Source organism: Pezoporus flaviventris, unplaced genomic scaffold, assembly GCF_033815535.1.
Source record: "Pezoporus flaviventris isolate CSIRO_AGI_PZ_B2104156 unplaced genomic scaffold, CSIRO_AGI_Pfla_v1 ptg000055l, whole genome shotgun sequence".
Classification (NCBI taxonomy): Eukaryota; Metazoa; Chordata; class Aves; order Psittaciformes; family Psittacidae; genus Pezoporus; species Pezoporus flaviventris.
In genome coordinates, this window is record NW_026892603.1 from 2092150 (window position 1) to 2116034 (window position 23885).

General features: G+C 37.3%; 1 protein-coding gene across 3 annotated transcripts in view; it reads right to left on the reverse strand.

Annotated features, from left to right (window-relative positions):
* The window catches only part of HDAC9 (histone deacetylase 9), a 385460-nt gene that overhangs the window by 191656 nt on the left and 169919 nt on the right, over positions 1–23885 (reverse strand). For 2 of the 3 annotated variants that reach the window (XM_061469205.1, XM_061469206.1), the window contains exons 7-10: positions 10656–10784; positions 7787–7902; positions 1957–2079; positions 9–56 (exon numbers count right to left, since the gene is read on the reverse strand). In XM_061469205.1, coding sequence (XP_061325189.1) covers positions 9–56; positions 1957–2079; positions 7787–7902; positions 10656–10784 — 416 coding nt within the window. The remainder of the gene's footprint in view (positions 1–8; positions 57–1956; positions 2080–7786; positions 7903–10655; positions 10785–23885) is intronic. The other variant, XM_061469208.1, reaches the window with a different exon arrangement.

The window sequence follows — 23885 nt, forward strand, 5'->3', positions numbered from 1 at the left end:
ATAATTACCTGTAGTAGTGGGAAGCTATTACTTTTCCTGGAGCACTCCCTGACTCCCTGAAGGACAGCACAAATATAAGTTTTACCCTTTGCAAAGTAAATTTGTAGAGTTAAACTCTCATCTACAGAACCATCAAGAGCTGTTGCATGTGTGTGGCATTTTGAAGTGCCCTTATAAATTGCATAGTTATTGGTTTTAAAGCTTTTGGAAGTTTTGGCCCTTCAGCATTGCAAATGTACTTTACATTTCTTTGTTCTTTGTCTAGTTAAAAAAATAAATCTTAAAAAAAGCAGCTAAAGCAGAACAATAATTTTTACAGCAAGAATAATAACCTAACAGATATAAGCATGTTGTGGGCTGCAGATAGCGGCCTATGGTATGTTATGGTAAAACCAGTATCTCTGACAATCTAAATTCCACAGATTCTAATAAAGGAAACCAAGCTTTTCACTAATATTTTTTGGGTGCATGCTTACTTCACACTCTGCTATCACCCTTCCCTGAAAAACAAACACCAAAGTAAACTTTACATTCAATTTGCGACTGCTTATTCTGGTAACAGAAATAAACATTACTTGCATAAATCAGCTGTTTTGTTTTTCCTAATGCCAAAAGTAATATTTGGTGCTAGCTGGCCACATCAAAAGCTCATATGATTTGAGTAAGCAAATTAAACATATTTTCATTTCAATTTTAATGTCATAAAATTACTTTGAAGCTAGTTATACTTTTTGTGAAATAGCTAAGAAATTTTTGATGATATCGTCTGGAAAAGTAAGCACTACTTTTCATGGTCAGTTCAGTTTTTCTATCCCATAAAAACAATAATTCGCTTATAAAAATCTTACGAAAGGCTTCTACAGAACTGATTTAAAGCTTACGCAACTTTCTTTGCAAAGTTCTATATCTGATGTTAAAATATGGGACTGCAGCAATATATTACTGGTGAGAACAGTAATGTACTGAAAAAGCCATAAAATAACATGAAACTTTAACTTGAAACTACGTTCAGCACAGAAATTAAGTAGCACTTGCTATAAACCACAGTGGACTGTATAGATTTAATTTTTTTTTGCACCATGGAAAGCTGTACTTACAGCCCTTGTATTTTTATAGAAGTTACCAATTTACTTTCTACAAAATTTAACCAGCAAAACTTTCTTCAGAATTTATACTCCATTGCACAAACAACCACATGACTTCTATAATACTTTAGCATTTTTGCTAGAAATCAGAAAATGGAAGTTTTAACCAGAGGCAAAAATTTTCAGATATTCCTCTGTGCCTCAGATTTCACGTATAGTTTACTGTAACATGGTCTAGATCTAAAGATCCTTATCCATCAGCATGGATATCCATGCATACCATGTCTGTGTTTTCATACACATCACATTAAATTGCTGCAGACTGAACAAGGGCACATGAATAGAACTTGTTATTAAAATACTGTCGTTCACATATCACTGACTTTATCTATCTGATTGATGGCACACAACTCAAAAAACAAACCTAGCTGAAGGAATATTAGATTCCTCCCCTACTATGCTCCATTCCACATGAGATTGCTACTGGAATCTCATAAAAAGTTACAGGTGCTGTACTCTAGCAGGTAGGAGCGATCATATAATTTGAACTTTTACAGTAAATGATCTCCTCATATACTTCTCACCATGTCTGAAATCCGTTATCTGATTTGCAGCCATAAATGCAACGCATGTGGCCTGTACTTAGATAAGCTCCTCACTGGCACTTATTTACGATTAAGAATAGTTACTTCTTTCAAGATGTGCCCATAAATGTTCAGACATTGTGCAATGCAAAGAGAAGTTTGGTTCCTACTGTGAATTGCTTACGTTCCAAAATGCTAAAATAAAAAAAAAAAAAAAAAAGAGAATAGTAAGAAAGCAGGTTTTCTGGAAGCAAAAATGGACACAAGGCTTGAGGCTGGTCACTTACACTGATTTGAGGTTGCACTGCTGGAAGTCCCAAGGTAATGTTGGGCAAAGAAGGGGATGTGTACAAACTCAGCAAGTTCACTGATTCATCCTGTATAAAAAGCCGTTGCTGTGAAACCAGATGCTGGAATAAAGTGGAAAAAACAACTGAAGTATCATCTTCAACTTTTTTTATCTTGGTTATTTCATCCTTGTTATTCTGCTACATTGAAAGCCAGTTATGTATCATGCGTTGGTTTGCATCTCAATGGGGTGCCAGATAAGGAAAAGTATCCCTGTGAAAAGGCTGTTGATATTTCTTTTCTTAAGAAAGCAACTGATACAGTCATGGATTATTCCTTGGTTAGTAAATCAAGTATCCATGCAACAAATGAAATCTTGGAGATTCCTAGACCTTCTATTCTCATCAGCATCTCATCAGCAAAACAGAGGCTCTTCTCATCACCTGCACTTTCACTACTAAAAACTCAGCGGGAATTTAGCCAAGGAATTAAGGAGCATATCTAGCAGAATGAAAGGTGTCACATACGTGCATGGACTATAACTGTACTTTACTGTGGTCATTATAAATTTTGTTGTAAGGTATGAAATGTTTCTACCTAATCCATGTATTTTCTTACCCAGACTACTATACGGGGAAATTTCAGGCACAATATTTACATCCATTGACATGGGAATTTGGGGTAGAAAGTGAGGCAGATTGCTACATCTACCATTTAAAAAATGTACTGTCTCCTCTTTCTCTATGCATGCATACAAAACCAGCATCCTACCATTCTCCGATGGTGGGATACCCCTCATAGCCTTCCTAATTCCCTCCAAATTAAAATCTTTAACACTTCTTTTGAAGCCTTGTGATTTAATTTTCAAGGACATGGAATTGCTGATGTAGTTTTAATTACTGTCAAGTAAAACCAGACATTCTACAAAGATCACCCTCTGTCTTTCCATTCTATATTCATTGGGAAGAAACATAAAAAGTTACATTACCACAACAGGAATCTTTTTGAAGCCTTTGCCTTTCTGCTTGAACAGTCATGTTTTTCAACATGTGGTCTAGTACAGTTGCTTGAATTACATTTTCTGTTTAACTCTTGCTTCCCTCCCAGAACTTTAACACAATAAGAGCTACAAAGGTCTTATTAGACTTAGGAACTCTGGCATGATATGGTCCCCAAGGGAACAACATCCTTGAAAAAGAATACCCTGTGTAACAGTATGACACAGTGACTGCTTTCTTCCCAAACAAAAAGCATATGGGACTCCAATAATAGACCACCTCCAAGAGGGATACTGCACACTCGGGCTTTGACTAAAGTAAATATAATAACTTGTCAAGCATGTTGTGGGGAGCTGTAGATTTTCCCCTGGACAAACCTGCAATATCAATTAACTCTGTAAAATACTCTGTGCTAATACAATGCAACTTCAGACCATCAATGAAAAGTGGTTAAGCACAAAAACACAGGATGTTATTCCAAAACATAACCTTCCTCATACAGTTTGTTTGGAGATACGACCTATCACTGAGACAATAACAGTAGAAGCCTATTTCTGTAATTTTCTTTTGGTACCTAGGGAATGTCAACAGATAGCACACGAAACAAAGAAGCTTCACTTGTATATTACATTAATTCCTGGCTAACAGTATCTTGCCTTGATAACATCTCCCTTTGACCATGAATAAAACCACATCAAGACTATGGAGATATTACTGAAGGAGACTATAAAGATTTAACTGCAAAAGGACACTGCAGAAGCTCGTATGCCTCCTAGAATATAATCAAATTTGTAGCAACTGCAGTATCTATATAAAGCCACTTCACAGTGCATGTTTCCTTTTTGGTTTTCAGTATGTCACTATTACCTTCTCAGATCTGAATTAACAAACGTAACAGTGACAGGGTGTATAGCAGGAAAACACATTCCCACATTAAGGTAAGGCACAATTGTTTAATCAGGCAGAATCATGGGAATTTAATGTTGAAAACAGGAGTTTATTAGTAAGAACATTTAAACCAATTTCTAATATTGCCAATAATCAGTCATTTTCATTTTGGTAACTATTAAAAAAACATTTTCAGGTAATATTAGCCTAAGCATAAGTTAAAACTCATCTCTCAAAATAAGCCTGGTAGCCCACCTGCATAGATCAGGGTCCTGCATATGCTCAGGCAGAGCTGCTTAACCCCAACAGCCGCTTCTCTTTTCACACAGTTGGCAATACCTTGAAACGGTGGCAAAAGGTGCAGTTGCCAGCAGTGTCATTTGGCAACACAATGGCTGAGCTACGATCCTCATCCTACATGTAGACTTGATTGTTTAGACTGGCACCTAAATCACCCCAAAGAGCAACTCGACCTACTTGCTCCTCTATATGCTCACTCACTGCATACGTGGATCCTGCTTCCTGACCCTTAAAACAGTCTGTAAACAGTTACCCTTTTCTTAAAATACAGTACAATAACTTAACGTAGTAGTGCATTATGATCATTAAGTAATTATGATTAGCTATTGTATCTCTGTTGTGCTATATGGGACCTTCTGAGAAGCAGGAACACCTATGTCAGGTGTGCATGTTTATATGCACATTTATACATTAGAAGGGGAAGAGGAAATGTCTTTGATACTTCTCAATTATGGAGCTACAGTAAGGTTGTCATAGCTTTGAATGCTTACAATTACACTCTTAAGTCTTTTGGGGTGTTGTGGGTTTTTACTTTAATTAATAAGATTCTCTTCACTTGCACATGAAGCAAACCTCAGCTGGTCAGAAAACTACACATTTTTTTCCACTGGCTACTTGCAAAGATCACTTCAAGGAGCTGAGTATTAGAAACATAGTGCTGTGGGGCTGCACAAATCAAGTATGTGTTTATCTGCCATGCATGTCAGTTTTATCTCCTGTATAATCAGGTGATATTCTAGGAAATGCTGCTCTCCAAAGCACAACTGAAAGAAAAATTATCTGAAGCCCACTTACACCAACTGGAAACTTTCCATTGCCTCCAATGGCTTTTGACCAGGCCATGAGTGCTAAAATTAATCATTTTACATGACTAAGGCAAGCTGTCCCTCTGAACTCCAGGGATGTGCTGTGCAGTGGCTCAATCCTGCTTGCATTTCTCATGCACGTAAGATTGAGCCCCAGCACAGCAGGTGACCTCTAAGCGTATGGCATGCTACAAGAGACAAATAGCTACTGTGGTGAACCTTGAAGATACTGGAGACAACTGGGCCTAACAAAAACAGCATTTTATTTATAAGGTGCAATTAAAATCTGAAGCTTAACTTTCAAGTTTCATATAATGAGACCAGTGTTTTAACAAATGGCACTGAAAGTACCATTAAGGGAACTGTGATAGTAAAAGATTATCTGCAAAAATGTAGCATTTGCAGCTCACCTTTGTTCATTCAAAAAAATGTAAATGTCTGCCCACCAGACTGTCTGCTCTGGAGGGTAAACCACTTAAAAGTCTCACTATTGAAATGGATATGGCAAAAATACTTTAAAAATCTGTTTCATTACTGATAATGCCCTAATTCTGTCCATGCACTAGAGCGTAATCATTTATGGTATTGACTCATGTTTTACTGGTAAATGGCCCTCTGTCATAGCAACCTGTTTTCCCTCAGCAAAAAGTGTTTTATTTGGTGCCATGAAAACCACAGCTATCCACCCACTCAGATATGAGCACAACACTTACTGCAAATGCCACAACAACAATTATGAAACAACAGCAAAGTGAGTCATGCAGGATTACAGCAAACCAAATGATATTTTGGGTGATTTAGGAACACTTATCCTATTATTAGAAACTTCTATACTTGGTGCATCTGATGAAACATTGATTAGATATATAGCCTTTGAGAGCTGGCAGCTAATGCTAAGACTAGAAAAGAGATGCAGGAGTTTGGCTGCTGTTAAACTACCAAAGAAAATCCCACTGAAATCAAAATGCACTGAAGCTGAGATTTATGGAAAAATGTTTCAGCCCACAGTATGACAATATTAAAAGTCAAGTAACCAGAGAGGTAAAGAAATCCCCCACTGGATTCAGAAATAGAACTCTGTAGTTTCAGCTTCTTAGCACACTTCCAGCAAGTTAAGTGACCAATGCCAGCACGTAGAGCTCAGCTTCTAAGGGAACTTTTAGGCTCAGTTGAGTATCTGTGATTGCATGGTGGGACTGTAACTTCTGTTGTCTGGCACAGTAATGGCAAATTACATGCAATGTAGTGATCTACTAATAAACACAATATAATGCTGATGGTTGCTACTACAACCTTTCCAAATCTCCCCAAAGAGAGACTGCCAGCCTAACCAGATTATATGCATTTCTGATGGTGGTTCCAAACTGTGGAAAAATGTCCAGAAACTGTAACACTTAAACTAACAAGCACCGTACATCAGTCTGAGATGTTATTCCCTTTGCATTTTGTAGTATCTTCAAGTCAATAAACAATCCAGTTGGACAAGATTTCCTGTTTAATAGAGTACTAACACCCACATATTGCAAATTTCTATCTAAAGCATTCCCAATACTAAAATATACCATTTAACTCCACTGAATTAAGATCCTATCTAATCCAAATGGTGGATCTTACTCTGCATCATTTAAATTTCTTTGCAATCACATACAGGGGGCTAAGAGGCAAGACCACATGTTAGCCATCAATGCAATTTTTTTTCGTTTTTGGTTACGGGCCAGAGAGAGGCTACTAATCAGTGTGCAGAGGTCACCCACCTGCCCCCTGGATCATAGTTCACACACACAATTAATTCATTATGGGGAAAAGTCACTGCTGGAGGTTGAACTGCCCATTCCAGGTTTTTTTGAGGTGATGTCCTGCCACTGACCTGGAGAAACAGCTCCATTAGCTAAAACTCTATTAAATCATATTTTCTAATGCAATTTTATTAACACACATTGTATAAACCAACAATTACTAGAAAACTTTTCCACCAAAGCAGGAATTCCTGTAAGTATGTGCATACGGAATATTGTGGAATTTGATTCTCTCTTAGTTGTGTTTACTGTCCCTTTACAATATTGCCACGGAAAGCAATGACTAAGGCATGTCATCTATGCTAAATGAGGTTTATCACAATTGATTTACCATCTGCGTAGCTGTTGTGATAGGCACATATGTATGGAAACAGAATATGGAGTAGTTCAGATTCCTTCCATGTACAAACCTCACAAGAAAAAAGTATTCAAGACTCCTGGCATGTCAGTACTGGCCCTGATAAGGATACTGAGGTACAGTAAAATAAAAGGCAGATATGAAAAAGGATGTAGTCACCTAACTCCGATACGGTAATAAAGCAAATCTACTTTAGAATCCATCTGAACCTGGGATCACCTTAACTTGCATGTGTCAGGGTCACCAATGCCTAAATCACCCTTTTGCATGTGAAAGTTCATCATCAGTGTTCAACACTGTGCACCTCTTCAGGTTATCCGAAAAGATAATGTTCGGCAACAGATGCTTCCAAGTTCCTTCCACAGCTCACTCTCCCTCTTCCAGTAGCACTGCTGCTGCCTTTATTTGCAATTTTCTTCCTGAAGGGTATCCTGAACATGCATCACATAGATGCCAGCCTCCTGAACATGCATCTCATATATGCCAGCCTCTTGAACACGCATCTCATTTATGAAGATGTATCCTGTACACAACATAATCTGATGTCAGCCTGTAGTGTCCTGGTATCCCTGATAATTATGACTTCTGCAATTACTCTGCTAGTGAGCACTACCAAAGTGAAGTTTCAAATCTCTCCAGTCTAGAAACCTGAGAAATTATCTATACCAAATAAAGAGTCTTACCTCAGCTTGAATGTTAGATGGCAAAACTGAGTTTTCATTTTCTGTTATACTGCTGGTGGGACCATTGCTCGGGGAACTAGGACCTGATCCAGGGGAGCTGCTACTGACTGAGGATTCTGAAAAGCAGATTAAGCATACCTGAATTTCAGACTAGGAAAGGAACACTTGATTAATTACATACTTTTAATGGCACAGGCTTGGAGTTTTTTGTCTCTTGAAAAGAATCTATTTACTTACATTAAAGATTTCTAATTCATTTTCCATTTATTTTGTTTTTTCTTTTACGGAGCTAACAGAGAGAGAGATATTCTTGGTCTTTCCCCTGCTGATCTGTCTGATTCATAAAGGAACAATTTAGTATTTATTTTTCCCACAAAGATGGGACACAGTATCAGGCAGAGATACAGGCATAGAACTTGTAATGAGTAAAAAGAACAGATTTTCCTTTTAATTGCAAAGAATCCTGCCTCTGTAAGAGATCACAATGACAGAGATAGCAGGCTTGCAAAGGTCATGATAACACATCATCAATTCATGAGGCCTACTGCCATCCCCTTTCTTTTTAGAAAGTGGATGCGGCCATTGTGGACTAATCGTTACATACACAAGTAATAATGGCAAAATATATACCACTTTCACTACGTCTTTGGCACAAATACGAAGGAATAGTTACAGTATACAAAAGTCTTGAAATAGCATTTGAAAGGCTGTATGTTATCTTGATTTAAAATTTCCTGAGTTCTGGCTGAGATAAAGGGGGAGAGGATAATTTTGTTGTATGCTGTTGTTGCCACTGTAATCCTACTCTGATACCAATTAAATTTATGTAATGGAAACAGTTAACAAGGTTAAAGATGGAAAAGCACAGCATTAGTAGAAGTAAACCTATTTCAATGGAATAGCTTTCAAATTAAAGCACTTAAGAAATTCAAATAATTAGTATCTAAATGTGGCTGTAAATATTCTATAGCTACTTCTTTGCTTCTTCACTCTTTCTGCCTCAGTTTATATGCAAAAATATAATCCCAATGTGTCTGAAATTACCAGGAGATTTCCTAGCTGTTTCTTGGACCTGCTACTCTTTCCTACTAGAAGTGACTTCAATTTACTGAAGTGAATTCTTATGCAGCTAATCTAATTGTCAGCTAAAACTCTTGCGTCATATTATTGCTAGTTTTTATAGAAGAAACACAAACTTACTCTTTCTTCTCTGTTTTAAAATTTACAATAGCACTTTCTGTACAGTTAGGCATCTAAATAAAGGGCTTTTTTTTCAGTTAAAGGAATATAAAAAAAAAAGAAGAAAAGGAAAGGAGGAAAAGGCTTTGACCAGAAATGTTTGATCAGGGAAATTTTGATTATGAAAGGTGCAAAATGTCACATAGCTGGTAACAATAAAGATAACAGCAATCTGTAAGGCTTCGAATTATGTCAGAGCTAGGAAGAGGACACATTTATTTTCAGGAGTCTGCTCTTTCAATGGCTGCAGAATAAACTTCTTGGGATAAGTGTTTCATTTTATACTTTGTGAGTGTACAAAATATGTAGAAATCAGCTAAAACTGAGGAAGTGGAAAATAAGAATCTTGTAAGAGTTTCAGCAAATTGAAATAATAAATTAGCTGTAAAAATTGCTAATCTGGAAATAATTTATAGGGAAATTATCTTATTTAGTTGCTTTCACACTTACATTCACATCCATGTCGGAGTTCTACACATGACATACTGTGGAAAGTTGTCACAAGAACTGCATGTATGCGGACACTGATGTGAATGACATAATTCTGATATGCCAAGCGAATTCAGATACATGTCTGACAGACTTGGTTACATAAACTTATGGCCTGATTGTAACACCAATTGAACAAGCTATGAAGCTACCAAAGATGCAGAGTCAAAGCAAGAAATGTCAGAATGAGACCAAACACTGTAAATGCTCTTTTCTTTCAAATCTACAGGTAAGGCTCGGCAGCATATTAATCCTAAGGACTAAAAATGAGAGGACTATAGCTGTTTAGGAAATTCTGCAAAAATATGTGGAAAAAAATTACCATTACTCAATATAAAATATGTGAGAGAAAGCCTTAGCATCCATGGTACACTCACCTTGTCACTTTTTAAGTTCAATGGAAGAAAAAATACTAAAAATTAATATTACTCGATGACAGATTTTTACTTTGCCTTATTCCCCCTTTTAATTACACCCATATGCATATTCTGTATTCTTACATGCTAAAAGTTCCCTTTGAATTACTAAGAATACTTACTATCTGCTATGATGAACAATATGTCATTGAATATTTAAACTTTTCAACTCTTTCTTCTCAAAAAACTTAGTGAGCCCTCATACTGAAACCAACTAAACTTGATATTTTTCAAACAAGAGAAACTAGAGAAATAGGGCCAAATACAGGATTCCAAAACATCCTTGATTAACTAACAGCAGACAGTATTTTTGTGACTGCTATTAGCATCTGGAGTTTCCATGGGAGATGGGAAGTCTCAGACACAAGACCCAAAATGTTGTCCATGTACAGAAGATGCAATTTAAGGGAAGAGGCTAATCTTGTTTTCTCCTTTGATGTCCCTTGCTACCAACAATCTACCATTTATTTGTTCTCGTACTTGCTATTGTAAGGTCCTGTTTTCCAAGTTGGTTTGAAAGTATGGTTTTCAAATGTACAATACTTTTTAGTAAATGGTAGAAAGCTGTAGATTGCAAGTTATTCATATGCAACCATTCATTTTTTTCTTTCTCAGCAGAAAAAAAAGATATAACCTTTTCTTTAGCAAACAGTTTCAATTCCAAAATACCACTACTGTTCCATGAGCACTTGCAGCTGATACAGAATTTCTCAATTCTTAATTACCTGTCACCTCAAAGAGTCGCTTCTTGAATGAACCGACGTTTCCATCCTTCCTCCTGAGTAGAGGACTGCTTCTTCTTTCTGTCACCTTTTGTTTTAACCTTGAACGTACCTTCAAATTGGGCTCTGAAGCTGCAAAGGAAAAAAAAAAGAATAAATGATTACAAATCAACTTACTGCTTTGTGTCAGTCACCACTGACTTTCTCTCATCTGATTTTACCACACATTCTCCCCAGCCACCCTGCTGCTCCTCATACAACTCCATATTAGACTGTAGGCTGGGAAAGAGAGGAAGAGAGCTAAAAAGCTTCAGATCCCAGTATTTTTCTCATCTCATCTCAGCTTTGAAGTTACCCATTAATTATTGCTAATATCATAAGTATTAACTAGAGATGAATGCAACTTTTATTCTACATCATTTTTATCTCTCATGTAGGTGAAAACTTGGATAGAAATACAGCTTATAACTTGGAACCTTATAATTAATTGGATTATGGTCTGGTGACAGAAACAGAGAGAAGCCTCCATTGCTGCCTCTTGATTGCTCTTAGAAATATAAATTACAACAAGCCTTGCTGGCAGAACATTTCTTGGTCAGCAATTTTAGGCCCAGAACTTCAATGTTTTCTGAGTAACACGCCGAATAACTAGATTTATGACAGTGTCCTAAGTACATTTACACAGAAAAATATACACTCTGAAAATGAAGAAGTAGGACTGATTCCCAGAAAAACCAGGATTATATTTAATGCACCTTGGGAAAGTTCCACCTTTGTTTTCTAAAAGGACAAGGTCTTTTCATATGAAGGCCAGAGATGAAGCTCTGCTGTGCTTTTTATTTTATGATATTTTTAGCATGCTCAAATGTTTCATACACTCATTTATCTGCTCGTCTAAGTAAACCCTGTATCAAACCGACTGGTAAGAGCTAGTGAAAGATAATTGCAGAATAGAAGTTGTTTATGTTTCCCTTTCTGAAACTGAGGCTTGGCTAAGCAGTATCTCAAAACAGAGAGAATTGGAAACTGGGACTAGTTCTCTCTCTTATATACAGGCATACGCCCAGCCCCAAACAAGGAGCCAGTTAGCAGAAAAAAACAAATAAATTAAATCTTCATTCTTTTCAGCATTTTATTCTTTGTCACTTTGGGGCAGGAATTCAATTGAACACTTCTAATTCCAGTCCCTGCCCAAAATGTAATATTGCACATCTTTTTCCTGATGTACCGCTTGTTTCCTTAGGGATGACAATGTTAGAAATGCTTGCTCGAGAGCAAAGAGGCTGCACCTCTGCTAAAGTGCTGCTGTAACCTGTAGCACCTGCAGTTGTGCAATAGCCTTTGTCACGTACTGCATTGGTCTTGGCAAGCGCTCCCTCCCAAGTGCCTTGAGTACATTTCAGACCAAGATACAGAGGCTAGCACAACACTAGATATCTTTAATAATAAAAATATTAACAAGAAATTTGTTATTACTTACTAACAGTGTTAAGACTAATGGTTCTAGCAATAGAGTAGATGACTTGTTTGCTGTCTAAGATACCATTTGCTATGAAATTGAAAACATAAAATATAACAATGGGCTAAGATTACACTACATGCTTTCACCAGAAGTCTCACCAGGTACAAGGATATTTGGAAGAAACGGTGTACATTAACCAAGACAGTGAATCAGCAGCATAATTAATGCACGTGGCTGAATTTCTGTACACCAAGCAACCCACTGGGGTCCAGGATTCAAAACCAGATTGATTCCACCCCATACAAGATACATCCCATATCTCCCCTTTCTGAGGAAAGGAAAGAGTGCCTCTCTGAAGTGTTGGGGTGCTGAATGAGGTGGGGTTTGCTAGGTTAGATGCCTGCAAGTATAGCAGACTGAATCATCCGACTATGGTGCAAGAACGGCAGAGACAAGAGAAAACCAAGATCAAGTGGCCAGGAGCACAGCAGATAAGCTCAACAGGACTGCATGTTCTCATGGCACCAGGCTGGCAGGTAGGGCCATTTATCTAAAATTCTGCTAAGAACCAGTATAGATCTGATATTGGTCTAAGTGGTCACTTTTAGCCCTGCCTCCTTGTTCCACAACTCCTTGCACTTCTACTACATTTAGCACTTTGGAACAAGTAATCACCAGTTCCCACTTGCAGAAAGGGAAAATATACTATTTGAGAGTGCTTTGCTGCAAAGAAAACAAAAAGACACAGCTATTTTTTTCTGAAGGCCATTAAAGCCCATATCATCGATCTTAATAGGATTCAGCTGAACCCATCTGAACAATTCACTTGAGTGGATTTCAGGAAAGACTAGCCTGAAAATGACTTTGTTTATGTAACTGCAGCATAATTTGGAATAATGAGATGTTGCACTAATATGGCTTATTTAGTCTTACTGTTATTACCTGGCTTATTCTTTTTTCAGTGCTGGCAATAATGAACTGGTATTACCCTTTAAATGACTGTAAGTCGGAAACAGGTATGAAAGATACAGAAAGTATTAGTTTAAACTACAACAGAAGATATCACAGGTAACCCAAGGATTGGTTACCTGTAATATCTTTGGCATGATTTGTAATTATCTACAGAACTGAGAATTTTGGTTCTAGATGAAGAAGAAAGACAGCATTTCAATGATTTTTCTCATCTTTGATGGCAACTTCATATAGAAGGAAAGAAGTACCTGTACTATTAAAAATGGAAAATATACAGGCTTCTATATAGGTACACATTAATTTCATCACAACAGCAATCATTGCTCAAATGAAAGAAAACTATTCTCCCTGAGAAACACGATACTGAAACACAAACATTAGAGATAGAAAAATGATTTGGTGAAGTCATTAAGCGCTATACTTGACTTTGCTTAATATTACCAATATGCAGATACTAGCATTAAAGAATACAGCCTGGGGGCAGATTGCTCCCAAATGAGCTTAGGGTGTTTTTTGATAGGGCTTTGCTTCATTGTTTCTTTTTATTAAGTACACAGAGATATTTAAGAAGGGCTAAAAATCCTTTCTGTGCATGGGGAGAGCACACACACATGAAGGGAATGTAAAAGATAATAATGCACTACTTTTGATGGTTCCTGGAACACAGTACTACTTTTGTATCAGAAGAGTGTGCGCCAACTTCAAATCAGCTTTTAATGAACCCAGGCAGGAAATGGGGGGTGGGATAGGGTGCATAGTGAGCAGGTCCTCATCTTGAGCCTAAAGCCATATATAGGAAACCTGTGTGAGCTTTTGTCCAGAGTTTGAAAGGCTCTAAACTGAAAGCATTTCCTTTTCCTCACTGGCAGGCTGGATCAGAAAAGCTGTGGGGCAGTTGAGGTAAATGATGCTAAATTTGGCTACAAAGATTTCAACAACAGCATGAGCAACAGTGGCAAATTTCAGATCTTACTTGAGAAATAAATTGTTCCCTAATGCACATGGCACCAGCTGTTATCACTAAGATCATTTTGAAACAATAACTTGAACTTCTTTAACGCAAATAAGTCAATAGAAACACTTAAGAAACAAAGACTTCATGAACTAGAAGTAAATCTTCACTGTTACTTTCTATTTCCTTGGCTGTCTTTTTTTTTTTTTAAGCTGTGAAGGGTCACATATTACATTGATTTGATTATATTCTACGCTATATTCCATGCATGAGTAATCAATTGTTTTTTTTCCACCTTGTACCTAACAAGTATCAATAAACGAATACATAGTCAAGGAATCCTTTTTTCACACCACACAGTTTGTTATTTTTAACGCTATTGTAACTAGAGACACATGCACAGATAAGCATTATGCGCTTTACAACACACAACCAAAACACTCCATGCCAAAGACAGCTTGAAGTCTAAGTTATAGAACTAAGAAATGATGTATGGGTACAGACCATCAGAGGTACAAAAGAAAATAATGAGATGGTACTGGTTAGCACAATGGTGGTATTGCCAGCATACCAGCGGCTTATCCTTTAAGTTTTCCTAGTACTGTGGCAACTGGGAATTTTCAAGAAGATACCGAATGTGGATAATGAGAAAACTCTGAGATCCCTGTCGTAATTTCACTTGATGCAGGAGGAGCACAATGGGAGAAAACATACTGTGAGGAGATTCTCATTTCATTGGCTCTATTGCATAGAACAAGTTCCTGGTCCATGCTGTGGGCTCCCAGTCACTGTGGTGATATGCATAAATAACAAAGCAGCCTGCAGCCTATGCCATGCCAGGACGTGGAAATCAAGAAATCAAACCTCACATTATACTTACTGCATCATGAAATAGCCAAAAGAGGCACATCTAAGGTTCCTTGGCAGCTAGTCTGAGGGGGATGAGCTAGGGAGAAACTTCCCGCTTTCGCCCGCAGTGATGCAGGCTGAATGAATAGCATAAGATGCTCCTAGGTACCATAAGAAAGGATGAGAAGATAATCTGGGTTTCCTCACCAGAACCATGAATGCAACCAAAGGCAGGCAGAAAGCTAGAGAGGCAGAGAACACAGGTCAGGGACCAAATCTGCTTCCAGCTTCCTCAGTGTTTTGTGGAGACCTGATGGTCTCAGCCTTTCTTCTGCTGCACATGGCTCTTTCAGACATGTAAATAGTCTCTGCTCTGCATGGCATTTCTCACTTCTGCTCTGGCTTCCTGTAGGCAGCCACAGACTGTTTCAGCCACTTTCACATAGCTGAATATATTAGGCATGGGCCAGATGAGCAGTGGTTTCTGTTTTCATACATTTGCTGCAGAAGACCACATCCCAGTGCAAAACAATACTGGACAATGAACATGTGGATATCTTCCCCACTGCCTGACAGACTGGAAGATACAAGCATATAGTAAAATTCTGTAGGTTCAATGATTTCTAAATTCTGGTGATTTAAAATGCCACTTGTGAAAGAGTTTTAAATTAGATTCATGATACTGAAAGCTATTTACACATGCTCTCTAAAGCTTTTCCAAAAACTACATGGACCTGACCACTGGGTGGTCTCAACAAGACGGGAGCACCAGATACAGCAGTGCAGGATGGAGACACTTTATTTTTCTGGCTTGCATCATCTAATATGTTTTCGGCATACGCTGAAACTGTTTCCTATACAACCATTCACTTTAAGGGGACTGTTGGTCATATGTGAAACCCTTTAGTACTTTGCTTTATTTTACTTTTGTTAAAGGTAGAATGCTTTATTTATACAGACTAAGGTAAATATTCATTCCCTAAATAAAAAAACAGGTTTAGTGAAACACGTGGTAAAAGACCTAATTAGATTAGAGGGGATCTCACAGCCCTTCAGCTCTCTGCAGGCTAAGGAAGCCTATGTAACAAGATTAGCGAATTTTCATTGATTTCCTAAAGAAGGTTCAAAAATTAAATATTCCCTGAAGCTGTTTTAAATACCTGAATTTTGTTATTCACTGCAGTCTGTATGAAATGTAAAATTTCTGGTTTATTACCTATGCAAACGGGCATTACCTTTCTGGGAATGATTTATTGAATCAGATGTAAGAATTAGTGTATTGCTTGCATTTAGCCAGAATTAAAGATCTTTATATTTTTAATGAAAAGCTAATCAGTTCAATATATTTCCTGTTGGTATTTGCATGTAATCTGTGAGGCAAAAGAACAGGATTCTTTATATAATTCTTAATTTCTATTCCTTTAGCACAAAACCAGCAGCTCCTTGCATCTGCACCACTGGGCTACATAGTGGCTTCAACGAGGCCATGATTTCACCAAGCCTCTTAAATCCCCACTACATGTCAAGTCTGCTGAAACCATGACTATCATTGCTATGCCATGTTCATCTTAATCTTATTCCATGCAAACTAATATTCTTTTCCAATAATACAAAGGGGATTAAAAAGAAAATAATACTATAATGTCTTGAAACATAGAGTAAAAGAACAAAGATATTTTAAAATTAATTTTCATTTTATGGGAGCCAAATCACATACTAGTTCTCAGGAGGTATAAAGGAGAAAGAAGGTGAAATGGGCCATTTAATAGAGGACATCTCTTATTTGAATAGTAGTAACCCAATTTAGATATACATGACTGGCAGTCCTTCTGGTTAGGTCTCCACTGGTTATTCCCACCTCTGCTTCTGACTATATACACCAGTCAGTTCTAGCTGGGAAGAACTGATGGGAATATAATAACATGCTTTCTGCAAATACAGCAAATCCCACTCTTCAGCCTAAATTCTCCTCCAACATCCACAGAATCACTAATTTTGCACATTAAAAAATATTTTCTTCACTGAAGAAGTGCCAGAGATAATCCCCTAACCCCAAAAGTCAAGATTTTCACAGGGTCACCATCTGACCCTTACATACGTGATTTATTTTACAGAATAATCATGTTCATGATTATGTTGCTCCCTAAGTCCCATACAAGAAGGATTCAGTTAATAGGGGGATTAAATCCCACATATTTTAATCTAGGAAAATGTCCAGCAGTGATAATTCAGGCAACAAGTATAATGTAATATTTCACCAACATTCAGAAATTTATGATGAGACACCATCACTTTCTCCCCCAGTTTAACAGGGCATCAATGTCATCAGCAGATGAGAGCTGGACAGGTCTAGATTGATAAAGCATACTCTTTAGACTTGTCCAAAGGCAACACAAGGGTACAGGATGCCAGGAAAACAAAAGCAACTAAAACACAGTATATCTTGCTTTCCTAAAAGATGAGAACTATGGGCCAAGTTCAGCTCAAGAGTAGGAAGACACTTCAGCTCCACTGAAGACAAACGAGGATGAAACTGGCCCAAAGTTGTTTGGACTTCCAAAACCTGTTTGTCTAACTTCTATAGGCAGGGTTGACTGTGGGAAAGGATCTCTCTGTGTTGAGCTAAGTGAGGAGAAAACACCCACCTGTTTAAAGTCTTAATTAGATATTGACACTGCACCCCCACAATGAAACTGAATTAAAACAAGTTCACTTTTAGATAGGTTCTTTATGCTCTGGGATATAATTCCAGTCCCCTACAACTTAATTAGCTAAATATACAAAGTAACCTTCCATCTGGTAGAGTAATTTAACAAGAATAATTGTGCACCACCATAACTCAACGAGACACTGAGGAAAACCATTGAAATGCTATTTCCTTTCCTTTGGAAGAGAATTATGTACAATTTCAGCATGCTTTGCATTTCTAACAGTTAAAGCCAACAGGGAGGTATCACTCTCATTTATATTACTTTCCCATGAGAAAATCAAAAGCAAAGTACAAAGCCTATGCCATTGTTCATGAATGGCTCTGTAATACTTACTTAGCTTTAGCCAGAACATGTTATTTGGCAGCTAAACCCCTTAATTTGAGTTGTGGGTTTGAACACATTTTTTAGTGAAACTATGTTTTGCAGGGGTTTGGAGAAGTGCAATCTTTACTAACTAACGTTTTCTATTTTGGATGATCCAATACCATGTGATTTCCACTTTTAGCTTCTCTCTCTGTTTCTCTCTTTTTGCCATCTTTTAGATGCTCTTGTTTACTTTCCTAAGAGTTTTCAATTGTCCCTGACCTAATACAGTGGAAGAAAAACACTAGTCCCACTGAAATCAAACAGGACAGTTTCTACTGGCTTCAAAGAGTCTCAGATTTTTATGCAATATTTTTAACTTATTTATCCAGAGTGAATAGACTTTGAAATGCCCATTAAAACCATTCCATTTCATTTTCAATGGACATTATGCTCTTATAATGCTTTAGATTTTAGGACCGCTCTCTGCTCCTTATTTAAACTGTTTCCTTTAGGTTCAAAAGTCAAAAAGGTGCCTAGTATCTGATTACCTGCTTATCAAAAAGTTACACAAGCTACTTGTTAATGGTAACTTACATAACATTTCTGAAAACATACACAGTTTGTATAAGAAAAATCTTTATGAAACCATATAAAGCAGAACTTTGTAATTCAATTTTGGCTATGCGTTGGGTAGTAGAAGGGGAAGACAGTAGATTGTATAATTAGTCTAGCCATCAAGAAGGTTCAGTACCTAGCACAGCAGAGTAATTACTAGCAAGAGAGAAAGTGGTATGTATACAGGTAGTGGCATTTTTTCTAAAACAGAAATATAGTGAAGAAACTTCATATCAAGGTCATCTTGAAAATGAGTAAGAATCACCCCCGTGTAACATTTTCCCTTCCTGCAGTTAAAAGTAAGTGTTAAATAAAACAATTATTAAGAGGAACAACCTGGTTCTGCAGGGAAGTCTATGATGATGAAGTCATCCTGGTGATGACTCCTGTTGAATCCTTGTGGAGACTCCGACTGCTTTCACGATACCAAAGTATACCTACACAAGTTCTTTTCTCTCTGAAGTGTCATCAAGCCTGCCCCTACCATTCTTTTTTTTTTTTTTTCAGTTTTAAGCTATCTCAAAATATTTCTCCTCTAACTGGAGCTAAATTAGAGTGACAGGACATCCCTCCTCACCCCCAGCTTAGGAGGCTATAGAACCCTGACAGACCTGAGATGACTGCAGCCCAGCACAGTAGCTACAATGGTATTACATTTCTTTAGAGTTGCTGGCTCCCAGGGGCTGAACTCTGTTTTGGCTTGGTCATTACATGAATCCAGAAGAGGCTGTTAACAACAGTTTGCGTCAGATTCACTCTTCAATTGCATGTGAAAGTTTCTTCTCTAAAACCTCTTACTACTCATTACGCCCTCTCACGTGAATTTAGGAAAGCTAAAAATGTCTGGTGATTAATGGGAAGAGAAGTCAAGAAAAAGAAGGGCTGCGAATCAGGACACTTTTTTTTTGTTGTTCCTTCTTACTGTGTTAAGTAAGCACTGGTGTCTTCCTTTGGGCACATGTCCTAGTCCAAATTTATCAAGACTGTTCATTAACCCAGGAAAACAAGGACTCTGAAAGGCAGGAATATTTAGCACCCCTGAAAAATGGGACAGAATGAGAAGAACTGCATCATGTTTGCTTTGTTTCCCTGCTTCAATAAATAAAGTGTCTCTCCCATTTATTGTGCTCACTCATAAACTTGGAGAAAATAACACTTCTCTCTACTGAGCTTGACTTATTCGTTTTGGTAGATATGGTAATTGAGGGTTTGCAGTCCTCTAAGCCTTTTTTTTTTATTATTTTTACTGAAGACCAAAACAAATCCAGCTTTTTCATATACTGTTACTTCACAGGAGAGTGTTTTCTTAGAAAATGCAAACAGAAATGGAATTTGGTGGCACAAAAAGGAAAGGAAGAAAAACTTTCAGACACAACCTGGTCTTCTCAGTTTCGTCTGCTCCAGTAACTGAGTCATTAGGGCAGAAAGAATGGTAAGGAAATATTCTAATTATTATTTTTTTTTAATTACATCTTCTGAGTTTTTATTCAAGAATCTTTCACTCTCATTACACCAGAGCTATGCTGCTATTCTACTGTCTAATCAGGTTAACGTACTATGGTTATCATAGAGTGACCTTCATGACTGTGTGGCACAGAATTCTTCCCCTCTTTCATCACAATATTAAGCAATCCTTCATCTCCTCTTTTTTCCTATATGAAATTACACAATTTCCCCCCTCCAAGAAAGAACCTTGTGCTATTTTCTATTTAAAAAAAAAACCAACAAGCTACATTTCCATTGAGCACGCTTCCAATTTTTGGAAAGCGAGCTGCAAACATCTTCTTAAATAGTACTATTGTGAGTGATCTTCAGATCCCTAAGCAGAATGAAAGCTGTAAGCTTACAACTCCATCAGCAAGGAAAGATTCAACTGGCATGAGCCCAAAAAAACCCATAGTAATAGACAGTGATCAATATTCCCATTCTACCACGATTGTGCTAAACTCAGGTAAAAAAACCCACAACATTTTATCCTTCATATGATGATGTCCCCGGGAATTTCTTCCAATAAAAGCCAAAACTCAAAAGGCAAAATGCATAAATTCCACCTATAGCAACATTTTTAAAAAGCATGCAGCTTTGGTTAGAGAGCTAACCTTTATTGGAATTTACTGGCTTCTGCTGCTTTGCATCAACACTTGCACACAGAAAAAGAAATGCTACAGATTGAAGAAAATGCAAATATCATAGCCATTTGCAAAAAATTTCTGCATGTATTTCCACAAGGTAAGAAAAAAAAGCCAAATAAAAACCAAAACCTTTTCCTGAAAAGAATTTATACCTTATCAAACCCATGCTGTTTGCTCCATTTTTGTTAGTTTCATAGTAACCTCATCAAGCATATAATATTTTTCCTGACTGATAGGCATAGAATGATGGAATTGAACAATCAGAAGTTCCCTGTAGTAAATGATCAGGTCTTCAGAAGCGCACAGCTCCCATCCCAGCTCTTACAACAGTCAGTACGAATTTCAAAAGTGTTCAGTAATAGGGAGGAATTTTCAAACCTCTCTGGGTAACTTAGACACATTAGTCTCATTGAAAGTTAATGAGCCATGTGCTGCTCATGCTTTTGGGTGCTTTGCAGAAAACACAAGTTATGACTGGTATCCACGGTGAAAGTTGTGGGCATTTTAAATATTTGATCTTAAGCTGTTTTGGCTAATTCTGCTCTTAGCTACAGATGTGTAGCTTCTCCTTATGGTATATTTATCTGTCCAATGAAGCAATAGCTCCCCTTGCTCTGCTCTTTTGAAAGTCTGTCAACACAGAGCATCTGAATGCAGCTGTGAAAAGAGCTGCATATCCTGGCCTCTAGCCCCTAGGACAGTCCCAATCCTCCATGCAACTGAGCTGCGTGAAGCCCACGGCCAACAAATTCTGCTGCATCTTGTACAGAAAGGAATAATCCACACAGCTAAGAGAGTTACTGAGTAACGACAGTCACTGCACTAGGGTGTTAACTCTGCTACCTAGCTGTAAACATAGAAAGAGCAAGACAATCTTAAGTCTTTCCCTAGTTATTTATTATGTATCTTTCCCTATCTATGTATCCCAACAATCTAAATGCTAGAAGAGTAAAAGCTGCTAAGAATATCTTCCTCTTTACTATAGCCTCTCTGAATTAATTTTTAAAAGATGAATAAGGAGATGCATACTTTAATTAAGCAAAGGTTAAATAGATTACTGAACAAGAAAGTGAGCAAGCAAGAATCAGTGTCCCCTTAAGCACTGAAAAACATATTAGGCTGTCAGGAGAGAATCATTCAGCTTTGCTGCCCACTGAATCTGTTCTTAGAGCAACCGATTCAATCAGAATTACCTTCCAACAGCATTATATTAAAGTTGGAGAAGATAGATCTGCATGTTATATTATGAATATGAAAAGTAAAATTGAGAAGCAAAACAAAACTGTGATTAAAATCCATCACAGGTAATCCTTTCTTAAGGCTGAAAGGAATGTAAGGTCTGCTTTCATATGAAATCGCTGACTTCATGCAGGTTCAGCAACACAGAGGGTTTACCAGGAGCCAGTGGCAATAAGTGTTCATAGCCTAAAGGAAAGGAAAAGAGGTTCACCCCTCATGGCAAAGGTCAGATTTCTGCAGGCTTATAGCCTGTCTATATACATGAGTGTTCGTGGACCATCTTTGTCTAGTAAGGTCCCATGAGGATGACACAGGCTCCACAATGTCCCCTCTGCCTGGAGGATGGCCCTATAACCACCCAGATCAGTTTAGGGTCATTTGACTTGTGTCAATCTGGTTCCTGTTGCTTTTACTCTCAACCTGATGAACAATCATTGCAATCTTTGTGGCGTGTTGCCGAAGGCTGGAATTAAACAGCTGTAGTATACATAGAAACTGGATGTGTAAACAGGGTATTTAACAGTTGCTATTTTCATGGATGTGGAGAGCTATCAAATATACTCCCTTGTTAAGATACAACATGTTGTATACTTCATTTATATATGCTTATCAGAATCACTATGTAAATGTCATAGAAATGGTTATGCTAATGATTATATTAGCATTTGTCTATTTATTCTGTAGATATCTTTTCAGAGAGTCATCATGTCCTTTGTTCAATTTTGGAACTGATGCACTGCATGCCCAAATATTTGGAATAACATATAGAAAACATCTGGATTTAATTATATTATAGTCCTCTTATGCAGACAATGGGAATTGAATTAAGGAATATTTTGAAACCCCCACAGAGATATAAAAGTATTAGCAGCTGCAGGAGAACTTTACTGTTACAATGTTTGAAAATGTTTTGTTTTACAGATCAACAGTCTGACACATCATAAATATCAATCATAACATTTAAGATCTACAAACATGGAAGAAAAATTAAAACTTGCATTACAAAAACAAGTAATGAATTTACAGTTATTTAGAAGATGTCAAGTATGTCCTTTCATTTTAAAAATGAAAACGTATATTCTATTGGCACAGAAAATATATGTTGTACAGTGGTATTAAGCAGAGAACCACATAAGGGCTTATTGCGGCTGAATAGCCTGAACAAGATTTTATAGAATCTTATATTGCCACCATATTGTACAAAAAGTAATTCAGCTAGAATAAATCAGCATTTTGCTTTTCATGCTTTCATTCCTTTGAAAATATTTGGGGATATGAGCTTAGAGTCTGCCCCTAAGTATTAGATACAGACTGGATTTTCTTTCTGAATATATGCTGGTTCCAAATGCCACTTCTTTTCAAGTCAGTACCAGTTTTGCAGTTAGTTTTCAGTCTCCCAGTGGCTAAATCTTATTCAAAGACTGTTAGCACAGTAGGGGATCAGACTTTCTCTCTGAATGTAACTATATCACTCAACAGCAGTCTCATGCAATAAGCGATCTAATGTTTTCTTTTCTTTTTTTTTTTTTCCTTCCCTCTTCTTACTGTCTCCCTGAATTCCTGGATACTAGTCAGTGCACCAAGGACCCGAGGCAACAGCCACATGGACTCCATCACCACCCTTCTAGCTTTCTTTATGGTGCAGAAAAAGTTAATACTGCAGTTCACCTGCTGTTGAGACAAAAGGTTCAGTTGCTAAATCCTCTGAAACACTTAAATGAAAATGTTCTTGTACAGTATTACATATTTCTATGTGTAAAAAGCACAGAAAAAAGTGTGCATGCCTGTGTATGCACATATGCAACTTTGACAACCAATGAGATATAAAATTAATCCAAGTCCTCCTTTCCATGAATTCCCCTAAAAATGTCCTGAAAAACATTCTCTAAAGGAAGCACGCTATCTGAAGGCAAATATTGTACCTACCATGCAAAACAGAGAGAACTAGAAGTAATACTGAAACAAACAAAACAATGCCATAAAAGACCCATGAAA